The sequence below is a fragment of the Sturnus vulgaris genome, chromosome 1 (assembly GCF_052056855.1).
Source record: "Sturnus vulgaris isolate bStuVul1 chromosome 1, bStuVul1.hap1, whole genome shotgun sequence".
Classification (NCBI taxonomy): Eukaryota; Metazoa; Chordata; class Aves; order Passeriformes; family Sturnidae; genus Sturnus; species Sturnus vulgaris.
Window position 1 is genome coordinate 59,681,410 of NC_142243.1, and position 13,615 is coordinate 59,695,024.

General features: G+C 39.6%; 1 protein-coding gene across 7 annotated transcripts in view; it reads right to left on the minus strand.

The window, feature by feature from the left end:
• Positions 1 to 4,816: 4,816 nt before the first annotated feature.
• RALA (RAS like proto-oncogene A) overlaps positions 4,817 to 13,615 on the minus strand; it is a 30,211-nt gene continuing 21,412 nt past the window's right edge. For all 7 annotated transcript variants that reach the window (XM_014883483.2, XM_088167778.1, XM_088167771.1 and 4 more), the window contains 2 exons: positions 10,290 to 10,464; positions 4,817 to 6,762 (listed from right to left, as the gene is read on the minus strand). In XM_014883483.2, the coding sequence (XP_014738969.1) occupies positions 6,640 to 6,762; positions 10,290 to 10,464 (298 nt within the window). In that variant the 3' untranslated portion in view covers positions 4,817 to 6,639. The remainder of the gene's footprint in view (positions 6,763 to 10,289; positions 10,465 to 13,615) is intronic.

The following is a 13,615-nucleotide window of genomic DNA, read 5'->3' on the forward strand; positions in this document are numbered from 1 at the left end:
GAAACTTTTGGCCACCATGTCGAGAAATTGGTGACCAGTACACACAGAGAAATTTCCTTTGATGACATTTCTTCCCAGCCCTGCACTAGCAGAAGACACTAAATATCCATAACCATCTCCCAGTCTAGGCACTGGCTCTGTTACTTTGTGGGAAGAAGGCATGTACCTTCGTGGGGAGAGCTGTGGATCATCTCAAGATAATGCAACCATCTGCACAAATTCAAAAAAAGTGTTCTTTAAAATTCTGCTGTGTTTATCCAGTTTTGCTGGGTTTCCACAGGTCAACAAACCCCCACACCTCGGACATGATCAAGGCTGAAAGATCACGCTCTCAGTCTGATGCAGGATGTGCTCCTTTGGTAAACACTATCTAGCACCCACCTCCTCAAGCCAGTTCTGACATTCGCAGGAGTTATAACCACGCATAGCAAAATGCTATCCACAGACACAGTACATTATTTTTAACCCCTTTCTTGACACTTCCCCGGTCTATTTCAGTAGGCATTTTGGCAGTTATCAAATAAAACAAAATCATTACTATTTTAAACTCCTTCTTTAGAGATGACTAGTATTTAACACATTAGTCTGGCAGCATTTTAGCTAACAGGTCCTCTTGTTGCACTGAAAAAAACGCAACGCTATCTAATAAATTTTCCTTCACAGAAGAAGCAAAAAGCAAAAATAACTCTAACAGAAACATACCAAGCATGCTGAGCTCGGTTGAAGGTATACCTCAAGCCATCACTTTCAGGACCTCATGCCTCCACTCTTAGCCAGGACATTCATGAAGCATAAGCTCTAACTTACCAGATCCTCTCCTTTGTGCCTAGGATACTGATAAACAAAAGCTGTCAAAACAAAACAAAACAAACAAAAGCTGACAAAAGCTGTCCCAGCATCAATCAGTAACAAAAAGATGGGAAATGGACAACCCATAAGAAGCATAGAGAGAATAATATTATGGGACCTCAAGGTCCCAGATCCTCCTTCAGACTTTCCATGGAAAAAGAGTGCAAGGGTGCTGTCACAGCTGTGGTCATGGCTGCAATGGGTCTGTGGACAAAGCTTCTTTCTACTTGCCTTCAACCTTTTTTGCTCTATGCTCACAGCACAAGCACAGGAAGCAACATTTACCAGATCAGTGGCTCACAGTCTTTAACCATTTATTGCCTACTCCCTTTCCGAGAGGAATGAGAGTGAGGTCTGGGAAGAGGACAGCAGAGGAGTAGAGCAAATGTAGGTCCAGCACTGCTGCAGGTGCTGTCTCACCTGTTACTCAGATAGCAAGAAAATACCTGAAAATCAGTTGATGATGTTGCCAGCAAGAGGAAACAAAAATAGGGCATGTATCCAGTTGGCAGTTTGGCACTGTCAGCCTTATGGGCCTCACTGTCTGTCCCACCTCGCTTTTGGTACTAAGAGCATGCCAGTGTTTTGTGCCCATCCCTAGTATGCACAGTTTTCGTTCCTGATCCATATCTTACCTCCCAAAGCATTGTAAAGACCCACTAAGCTTTCATCTGAGTTCTGGACACTTCCTGATTTCTCCTTTTGCCCACCCTGTGCTTCCACAGCTGCCCATGCACGATGGCCACTTGCCCCCAGATGGTGCAGAAATCAGCTTCCTCTCTCCTCTCCTTACCCTTCTACCATAAATATGGCCAAATCAAATAGAAACGGACTAGAAAAAAATGTAATTGCTACGAAGTTCATTAAGTGAATCTATGTATATTTTTAAATCAACCTCCTGTACATCATGTCTTAGTTTAAGATAAATTATGGGGTGGATCCTGAGAAATTAGCTACCTCCCCTTTAGTTTTAATCACGCATCTTTCACCAATAAGGAGAGATGAATGTGAGAAGGTATAAGTTAAAAATAACAGTTTACTTAAAAAAAAGTAGCCACGACCTAGATAACAGTAATAATCACAGGTACAAAGGTACTGAATCCTGTGGACTCCCCAGGAACCAAGAAAACAAGATGGTGGAGAAGCCCCATCCCAATACAGCGGCCTCCAAAGAAGATGCATGGCCTAGAGCACAAAGACAGGATGGCAGATAAGTCCCACTTGGCTCAGCCTTCCCCCTGCAGTGTCAGTTCCCTGGGACTGGCACTACCTGGAGCATCTCCCAGCCTGCAGTGTCAGTTCCTCTGCTTCTTTTTGGCTGGCCAGACACAGTTGGTTTGGGCACTGCAGTTCTGAGTTGCTGCTGCTTTGTGGGGAAAGAAAACCAACTCACTGGGCACTGAAGCCCACAGCCCTGGCCCCAACAGCTCCAGCTCAGCGCTGAGGCTGTGTATTGTGAAATTCTCCCTGAAACAGTTTTGGATTGAAAAAAGAGTTTCTTGGAGATCTATGCCAGGCAACTTCCTTGGCATCTCAACAAGAAACAAGAGGACTCTGTGTGCCTGTTCCCTGTCTCTTAAAGTGATCCCTCAAACCTCCCACCCTGGCCAGAATCTACCCCTCCAGGGTAAAACATTTCAGGTCCACTTCTGGTCTCCAGGTCTTAAAGGGACATTAACACAAACTGCATGGATTGATGTAGAGGAAAAATGGAATACAATACACATTTTTTGGGTTGCCCAGAACAAGCTGTAAAAAAAAGAAAATACCTTAGAGCACACACAAACCAAATTATATCCAAAATAGATGGTACCAGTTAGATGGTTAGATCTACTCAGGAAAGAGCCTTGGCATATGTCCAATCCAAGGCAGATCTCAAGTGGTATGTATTTCAGCATTTTTTTGACAATGAAGCTTCAACCAAAATATCCCAGTCTGGCCAATGTATTTAGATCAAAGATTAATGTATGCTCCAGTAATAGCAACACTGGCACATTTGCTACCACTCAGTAACAAGCTGAAGTTACCACAAAAATATGCAAGAAGTTTCTCTCATAATTCAGTTCTTTAAAACATACCTATTTATTTAAATTAATTACAGCCCAAAATTGGTAAGAATGAATTTGGAAAGAAATATTTTACACACATGACTGACTGCATCCACATGGATGTAAGAGCCAACATGTCTATCACTGAGATAGTTTAGAAATTAAGGTGCACTATTAGTTTCTCCTCTTCAATTCTCAGCTGTCATAGGCTTACCTTCTCATCCAGTTCTGACACAACTAAATGTATTGCATGCACTTATGTGTTTCCCGCCACTGCTCTGCTGCTCCACATTTTGCATTGAACTATAATCAAGAAGAGGACACCTCCCCTTTGGAGGAAGATCTCATTGCACTTTTCACCATCCTCATAAGGGCAAGCAGAGGGGAGGTACTGTTTCTTCTCTCATGATCAGTGACTGGATCCAAGGAAAGGGCATGAAGTTGTGTCAGGGAGGTGGAGGTTGGATATTAGAAAAAGGCTCTTCATGGAGAGGTGGTTGGGCACAGGCTCCCCAGGGAAGTGGTCACAGCACCAAGCCCAATAGAGTTCAAGATGTGTTTGGACAATGCTCAGGCACATGGTGTGACTTGGGATGTCCTATGCAGGGCCAGGAGTTGGAGTCAATGATCCTTGTGGGTCCTTTCCAACTCAGAATATTCTGATTCTGTAGTTTCATAGAGGCACTGCAAACCTTGGTGTCTTAAAACAGAGCCCAGGATTTTCAGCAAGCCCATTTCACATATACTTAGATAAAAGATTTTCCTACCTAGGAATATAGTGAGCACAAGACTCAGATAAGGAGTGTATTTTATTGCATTATAGTTGCCACTGGAATGGCCAGAAGGGCCATTCTGCAAGCTACTGTGATGTGAACAAGGTGTCTATGAATGGGAAAGGATTTCCTGCACACTCTCATGCTGTTGTGTAATAGTCAAAGAAAACTGCTAGACACCACTATTGTTAAGCTACTGTATACTCAGCAGGAGGCTACAGAAATTACCAAATACACCACAGATTTCTTAGCCAACATTTTTTAAATTGATTTGAGTTTTTAAAGTTATGAAAAGCTACAGAATAAAATAAAGTTAGCACAAAAATTTAAGACTCAACTTTATAGCTTTTTACAAATTAAGGCATCTCTCTCTGGTCTGCTGATTTACCATACATTGCATTCACAAAAGGGAGCAACAGAACTGCCAGCATTAGGCTAACTTGGAGGCAACTACCATGGAAGGCTTTGATCTTGCCAGAGAAGAGAGTGTCTTCAGCTTCTTGAAGAAATAGGGGATAAAAAGTGTGGTCAGGCACAGAAGCACTGAACAGCTAGACCTAGGAATTTCAGACACTCCAGCAGGCTAAACAAAACACTCCTCTATGATGCAAATGTAATGCTCACGTTGGGTAACTCTCTCAAGATATACCCAAATCCCATAATACATGATGCAAGCTATATTCCCTGCAGGTTGAGGAACCACACGAGTTCTTCTGAAATGTGCCAAAAGAAAATAATTTAGAATGCATTTTTATTTTATTAAAACTTATGTAGGTTTTCCTTTTTCTGATGTGGGGCTTTGTTTGTTTGGGGTTTTTATTTATTGCTGCTGTTGTTTGTTAATTTTTTAAGTCTCATTTTCCATTCTTATAGAAAAGTAATTCTGGAACAAGCTTACCTCAGTTTGTTGCCCGTTTTTAGGTAGTCTTGTAGCAACTAAGCAAGTTACCTATGGATAGAAGGTAGCACATACATAGTCTCAGCTTTTAGAAAGTGACTTTTTATCATACTAATTTGGTTTAATGAACAATTTTCTTCATGCACACAAACCAGTCTTCTAGAGTACTTAGATTTAACTGTTTGATAGCTGACATCAACTATAGCAATGGTTATGAATAACACAGTTATCAATTAACACTGCACAAGTATTTTAGAAAAATGGAAGTTTATTCATCTTTCAATGGCTCAAATAGCAAATAAAAGGATAGGATAAGGCATCAGCCAAGACAAGTTTTGTGTGTCCAATGGCTTCATAACACCTCAGTTCCCAGAACACAAGTTCCAAAGCAAAGTCACAATGTTAGTGGTTAGACTCCCTGGCTAAATAGACCCAAATGAGTACACAGTAAGATGTAGACTGGCTTATACTTGCCAGTTACATGAGTAACTTTTATTCTGCACTTGGCAGTCTACTAAATGCACATACAAAATTCCTACTGATAAATATTGAACATGACAAATATAACTCCTAAGATTCGAGTCCCTAAAACATTTGTTAGCATGAAAGTTAAATATTTGTTACCTAGTTTTCTTGAGCACATTTTAAACTGTCAGTTATAGGCTTATATATGTATAAAAAGTATAACAGTTTGTGGAATTGATCTAGCCTGTCTCACCCCAGAGGACTCCAAAACCCTCAAACATTCTGGTATATTTTTAGTTAAGATGTAGCACACTAACCATGTACTAGTATTCTTGTTGTTCTGAAGCAACTCAGGCAGTATATTCTGTTTGGGGATTTTGGATGTGCATGTTAAAGGTTTCTGTATTGCAAAGCACGTTTGATTGTTTGATATCAACATTAACTAGAAAAAGTAGCTACACTGTTCCCCATTTGAAAATCAACATAGACTAAACAATACAAAACCTGTGAAGAGCTTCAGCATAACACACCATGTTCCAATAGAAGTATTAGGAACACAAAAGAAATTAACCAGAATTTCCCAGACAACATCTTAACTCAAAACACATAAGCACTACTAGATCAGCCCCACTCCACCCAATTCCAGGGAGTTAAAACCGAAGGAACATCTAGACAAAAATCTATGTGCAAAAGGGAAGTTTCAAGGTACCAGCACATTAAATTTTAAACAACCATTCCAGGCTTAGATGTGCCATAGGCTTATGACTTCAGTCTTATGTGTATTCTGACCTTTTAGTTTTAAGATACCATATTGTCTACCAAGATACAGATGACAGAATATGCTCTGTACTATTCACATTACCAGAGTATGGCACACATTTAAAGAACAGACACTGCTAGCAGACAGCTAGTGAGTGAAATCATCCATGTAACTGCGCTCCCACAGAGAGGACAGTCTTGCACTGATGCACAGGGACAGTCTCCATGCAAGAGTTGAAAATACACCCTTGATTAAGCAACCTGCTATGTTTGGATTTTAAAATTAAGGCATATTCAAATGTTTCAATGTAAAAGATTACATCGCTCTTCTAAGTTAATCAGGTAATGCAGAACCACATCTAGTTTTCTTCAATATAGCTGTTCGCATATACATTATTCTTTTCTAATTTGCATAACTTCATGGCAAAACAGCTGCATACTGCTTTGTTAGGTATCATGTTCACAATTGTAATTTTCAAGGCAACAAAAGACAAAATGAATTGACAAATACCAGTGATATAAAAGTATGCTTTATAAGAACCCACAAAGTAATATTTTGCCCCTCTGTTCACTATTAAAGAAAAGACTACCTATGAAACACTACATTCAGAAGAAATGTGAGAAGGTAGGCAATTATGAAATGGACTGAACTTTGCTTCTCTTGAAGCCACATAATTTGTTTTCAGTGAATTTGACTTTCAGTGCAGCTCCAAATCATGCTTTTAGTGGTACATTACATTTTCCAACATGTTAGGGTAATTTCAGTCACTTCAGCCTTCAATGGCATGCTTATAAATTATGATTTTTATTAGTATGGTCAGGGTAGGAAACGAATCCAAGCTTTTGATTATAAAATGCAACATCTTTCTCTGATCCTCTTAGCAAGGCTTTTTCTTTTCTTCTTCCCGTTCTTTTCTTTGCTGTCTTCCATTTTTCTGGCTCTAATTTCTCTCATTAAATCAAAAAACACCTGAAAAAGACATAAGATAAATGCAAAAACAAATCATAGACATGAGTTAATTTAAGCCATCAGTGACATCCACTTCAGTTGTTTCAAATAGAATCAGTTACATGCAACCAGTCTGAGCAAACAAATGTTAATCCAACAAATCTGTCACTGGTTTTGAAGGCCAAGTTGATATGATGGTATCCTGCTTGTTTCATGGCACCATCATGTTCCCCTGTCTTCTGATATTTGTTTATGAATCCTGTCAGGCAATTTTAAACAAGAACTGAAATAAGAGTCTCATCACCAGCCAAGATTTTCAGATGTTGTATGTACATCCTACTGAGGAAACTTAAGGAAATCAGTTTATCTTTTGAATATTTTAAGTGATAAGCTGCAAAAGCTGAAAAAGTGCAACATCCCATTTTAGAAACACATTAATGGAGCAGTATGTCTGTATGTATGGTATATTGTATGGTATGTTCCACGATGCAAGTTTAAGCACAAAGTGACTAGAGAATAAAAAAGCAACCCTGGCATTTCCTTTAAAGCAAAGTTTACAACTACATAAACAATTACTTATATCAGGTAATCTCAGCTGCAGCTGCCATATTACAATCTTAAAGTACACATTAAGTTCACTTTCATCAAATGGTTTAGGACAAAATTGGAGATACACTACTGGCTTAGGTAAAAGCAATCCTACTGACAGCTAAGGCTTTATGATTGGACTGCTTAAAGATACTTTATTAATTTGAACAGCAGATTTTGACTTGACTTACGGAACGTTACATCAAATAATATGCATACATCTTTATAATTTTACTATAGGAAATCAGCTGAGCAATTCTAAAACTTCTCTCGCAGGAGAGAGTCTCTAGATACCCTATCACCTTAAGAGTGCTGACTCTCATCTGATCTTGGAAGCTATGCAGAATCAGGCCTGGTTAGTACTAGAATGGGAGACTACCTGGGAATACCAGGTGCTCTAGGTTTCTTTTCTCAGCCCTGAGATGAACTCAGTTGGTCAAAGCATGATGCTAATAGCAACAAGGTCATGGATTTGACCCCTATATGGGCCAGTCATTCACCTAACAGTTGGACTCAATGATCTTTGTAGGTCCCTTACAACTCAGAATATTCTGTGATACTTTGAAATTTGAACTAAGCAATATATCTATGTCAAAGGGACTTGATCCATTTCTGTGAAACATGGACAGTGCAGGGGCTGAAAAGTAGGATTTCAAGACACTTATCTCATACTGACTGCAGGAAAAGTATCAACCTTCATCACACAAAATCTAAAGAAAATTGATGGATCGTAACATTTTCATCAAGAAATGAGATTGCCTTTAGATTTTTAAATGTGTGCTAAGTTGCTTGTATTTCAATCTGTGCTAATGGCAAGATGCAACTGTCAGCTTGCTTAAGTACTGATACTGTACAACAGTATTGAGCTGTCTGGGTTACATAAACTTCTGACAAAATGTTTAGTGGGTCACCTTTCCCAAAACGAGTGGAGGCTGGCTGTGTTTTCTCAAGTGAGTAAAATCACTATTCTGGAGTTCAAAGAAGGCAGATTTCTTACACAATAGTAACCCAAGTTTGTGTAGCAAACTCCAAAACTTCATATGCTTCAAGCAACTAAGAATACCCAGTATTCACTTGTACCAATAAGGTCTCCTTTATGGCCTGTCAAACCTTAAATCTATATGACACATGCTAATCTGGATCCGTTATGCCATCAGCTCCAAAAAGAAATCTGAAGCTCTCTGGTAGCTTACCATGTATGTGCAAAAGCTATTGACCAAAAATATATTACATGCACTTTTTTCCCCAGCTGCTAAACAATAATGAAGTGGATTTGAAGATTAGGTTTTTACAACTGTAATAGATGGGTATTAACTGCAATTATACACCAAAACTAAAAGATGTGTTAATTTTTACAACAACAAAAAAGTCAGAGCTTTCTTCAACAATGAAGATGAGTTCTGCTGTACTTGATTAAGATCTTTTTGCTGTTCTGTAGGGTAAATCACTGTAGTACTGAACAATCAGTTTCTTCAGTAAGATAACTGACAGGACTCAACCAACAGTTGAGTTTAGTTATTGCAAAAGAGAATTTGCAACATAGCTCTCATGCTGCAATTGACAGCTCATACATACAGATTTCCATTAGAGAATTGTTCACCAAGTGCAAGATGTAGCATATGGATCAGGGCAGTCCCAGACATGAGTACAGATTGGGAGATGAACTTGTTGAGAGCAGCCCTGTAGACATGGACTTTGGGGCTTTCATGGATGAAAAGCTGGACCTGGCCATGTGCACTCACAGTCCAGAAGGCCAATGGTATCCTGGGCTGCAGCAAAAGAGGATTGGCAACAGGTTGAGGTAGGTGATTGTCCCCTTCTACTCTGCTCTCATGAGCAGCTCCACTATGAAGACAAGCTAAGAATGCTCCAGGGAGACCTTATTGTAGCCTTTCAGTTCTTAAAGAAGGCTTATAAAAAAAGGACAAAAAGCATCTTTTTACATGGGAAGCCTGCAATAAGATCCTTGCAGGAACAATTTTGAACTAAAAGTGGAGAGATTTAAATGATTAATTGCAAAAAAATTATTTACTGTGAGGGCAGTGAAGCACTGGAGAGGGTTTCCCAGAGAAGTTATGGATGCCCTAACTCTGGAAGTGTTCAAGGCCTGGTTGGATGGGGCCCTAAGCAACCTGACTGCGTGGCTGGTATCCCTGCCCATGGCAGGGCAGTTGAAACTAATGATCTTAAAGGTGCCTTCCAACACAAACCTGAGATTCAATGTGGGATCAACTTTGTCAACAGCTCCTAAAGATTGGCACATTGTACTAAACCTACTTAGTTCTTTTGCTACACTACTGTGACTCTTACAGTCTACAAGGCTGATACTTATTCTGAACTGCAAGATCTTGCATTCTTGCTGAAGCACTTAAAACTAAGCATCATTTTCTCTTCTTGTAGACAAATATTCTCTTTATCTTATGAGCTTCTGAACCACGTTTTATCTCTGAAAACTCATGAGGCAATTCTGGGCTTTTCATAGCTTTTTGAGTTCATCCACTCTTCATCAAAACAACATATGAAGAGGCAGATAGTTAAATGAGGGTAGGAAAGGCTCAAATCTCTCCCTTATTTGCTTTTATAAGGTTTTTTATTCTGACTGAGGAACAGAAAGTATTCTTCACTGTTCAGAAGCAGACTCTCCTCTAGTTACAGAAAAAGCAGTACTAAGTCTAGGCCAAAAGAGCTGATCCAAGAAAATTTTATAAGGTCTTGTATCATGTCTTGGATAATAACGATTCCTTGCAGTTTAGAGTGGGATAAATGCATTACACCTAACATTTTCACTGTTCTACAAGGAGTTACCTAGTCATGCACTCCTGGCAAGCTAAGGAATAAAAGTATTTGATTAAAATTCCACAAAATTATTGCTAGAATTAAGAACATAAGGAGTATGACCCATGAAAAAGAGGGATAAAGTAAAAACTGATGAACAGATTGTTTAAGAGGCCAGTTATTACCTTGTCAACATTAGCTCGTGTTTTTGCAGAAGTTTCCACATAATTAACATTCCACTGATCAGCTCTGTTTTTTGCTTCCTCTACAGAAACTTGCCTTTTGTCTTCTAAATCGGATTTATTACCAACTAGCAAAAACGGAACATTTTCATCTTCTTTTACTCTTAAGATTTGCTCCCTGGAGAAGGAAAAAAAAAGAAAAGAAAACAAAGCTTTGCATAGAGTACCATTCTTATAACACAAAAAGAAGCTCTGACTAAATACTGGTATATCTTACAGTGAAAAGCCACTTATTCCTTTTATGTAGTTTGTTTAACAGGAAAGTCTTAAACCTCATTATGACATTATACAGAATGAAGACAGACACAGACAACTAGTCCTCAAGGGAGGAAGGAGTTGAGTCAGTAAGAAATAAAAAAAATAGAACAGGATTGGTTTAGGTGAGAATTTATATTAATAATTTATTCCCTTTAACAGTGTTATTTGAGAGCATCTACCATTGCCTTTACATTACTATTTTTGATAGCCATTTATAAGTTATCCAAACTTCAATTTTACAGCTGATTCTTTCCTAACAAAATGTGCCATTTTAAAGCTGATAAAATGGTCCACAGCACATCAAGGGAAAATCTTTTCCTTTCAGGAATCTTTCTCAAGTCAATTATATTCAGTTTCTCCAGAGATCTTCATTTAATTACAAACCTGTGTATAGACACAAGCCGTATGGGCATCAGATTTTTAAGGACAGACCCCTCTACTGTTTTAACTGCTAGGATAAAAGGTTTAAAACAATAAATAAAACTCAATACTACAAATAGTTTGGTACTCAAGTCTTCAACACTTAAAAAGAAAAATAAAAGTGTCTTCTAATTGAAAATGCATTAATACTATCAGGAAGAAGAGCTGTCTCAGAACAAGAATATTCTCTACTTTGTCTATGTAAAAAGGAGTATAAAGTTAATTGTGAAATGTAGCCCTTTATCCTGGAGCAACTCCTGAAAGATTGACAAAAAGCACAGAGAAATAAATTTCTTTGAATGGCAGAGTGAAACCAAATTTAAAGTTGAAGGGAGAAAAGCTGAAGACAGTTAAGTAATTGATATTCTAAAGGGCTTTGCTTTAGTATACGGCAGGATGCTCACATTACAAAAAGCTCTGAATAGCATGCAATCTTGTGGAGGAAGCCTACTCACAGAGCTGAGAAACTGCAGATAATCCATAATTTTTTATAAACTGTGCATTTGAGGCAGACTGTGGCACCACATTTATGTATGAGGTATAAGTAAAAAGCAACATATCTCCTCTTCCATACAAATACCAGTGCAAAGGTTTTAACAGAATTTGCAGCTATCCAAAAGTAGTTTGAACAGCCAAGGCATCAGGAAGGTGGCCAGAAGAAAACTCAGTGCATCATGGCAATACCTGTGTAAACAAGACTTCTGGTAAAAATTAGTAGCTTTCAACACCAGTTATCCAGGCAATGCTCTACTGGTTAGTGTGACAAGGTGCTGTTAGTGGTGGGTCTATAGGTGTGGCTTCTGTGAGAAGCTGCCAGAAGCTTCCCCAGTGTCCATTACTGGCAAAGCCAATGCCAGCCAGCTCTGGGATAGACCCACTACTGGCCAAGGTGAAGCCTGTGGTAGTAACACCTCTGTGATAACTTATTTAAAAGTAAAATTGCACAGGTACAATTGTACTCAGAGAGGAAAGGACTGAGAATATGTGAGAAGAACAACTATATAGATACTAAGGTCAGTGAAGAAGGGGGAGGAAGTGATCCAGCCATCAGAGCTGGGATTCCCTTGCAATCCATAGAGGACACCCATGCTGGGGTATGCTCCTGGCAAGGATCTGTGAGCCCCTGGAGAGAGGGCTCTATGTTAAATCGGTTTACTGGCAGGAATTGTGTGGGACCTATGCTGGAGCACTCTGTTCATGAAGGACTGCAGCCCACGGAAAGGGACCCATGCTGGAGCAGTTAGTGAGCTGCAGCTTGTGGGAAGGACTCACACTGGAAAAGTTCATGGAGAACTGTCTACCATGGCAGGGACTCCCCACGGGAGCAGGGGAAGGACTCCTCTCCCTGAGGAAGATGCAACAGCAGGAACAATGTGTGATGAACTGACTGTAATCCCCATTTCCTGTCTGCCTGCGTCACTGAGAGGAGTGGAGTGGAAGGCATTTTTAAGGCTAGTTTTGCTTCTCATTATTCTGCTCTGATTTTGGTTGGCAATAAATTCAATTCCTTTCCCCAGGTGGTGTCTGTTTTGCCTGTGATGGCAAAAGCAGTAAGTGATCTCTTCTCCTAAACTCATCAGCCTTTCATTGTATTCTGACCTCCCTGTCCAGATGGGAATGGAAAGGATAGAGGGGCTTTAGTGGGTACTTGGGATAAATGCCAGGTAAAACCACCACAAATGCCAAACAATTTCACCATTAAGAAGTTAACCTAACAGCAATTCAGATGATGATATTCATATTCTCCTTTGAGCCCCTTCTGAAGGCCAAACAAGAAATATCTAATTAATGGTGTGTCAGCTTGAAATCTAGAACTTAAAAAAAATACACACTATGAGAGCCAGACCAATTCTACTCAAAGCAAGGCCAAATTTTAACAAATAACCTTTCAAGTATTTAAAAGTATAGTCATTTCAGGTCTGTACTCTATTGAAAAAAGTTACTTGGAGCAATAGCATTTCAGAGCATACCAGGAACCCCATGGAATTGCAGTAAAAAGCTCTCCTGTTGGAGGTCTGCCATTCCAGCAGAACAAAATTCCATGAAAACAAACATCCATCCTTCTTGTCACTTTCTTTAGTATTTGGGTCTTAAGTAGTTATCTTAGGTTACAATGTAAGTTGTAACCAGAAGTATGTGTTCTACTACCATCTTTATAAGCTCTAAAAACAGGTGGGGTAGGCTTCTTTATCTCTTCCATGACCCATCCCTGATAACTCCCTCTGGGGACTATCTTCTGCTAGTGGGCCATCAAGTCTCACTGCATGACTCAAAATTACATCATCCCATTGTGAGATGCTCCGCCCAGGGGGAGAAACCAAGCATTCTTACCTGCATATAATGTGAGGTTTGGAACACCACAACACCACAGTAGGCAGCCCTACTTACTGAATTCCCAGAGGACAAGAGCTCCATAACCACCACTGGACCTTCAGAGGAAGACCCAACCCTTCTGCAGCATCACTGCTTCAACAAAACCACATCTATCACTCCAACAGGACTGAAGCCACCATTTAATCCGACTGCTGCCACCACCCCGACTGACAGGGTGTCAGGTTATATCTCGACTCTGTGAGTTTAAGCCAGTGTTT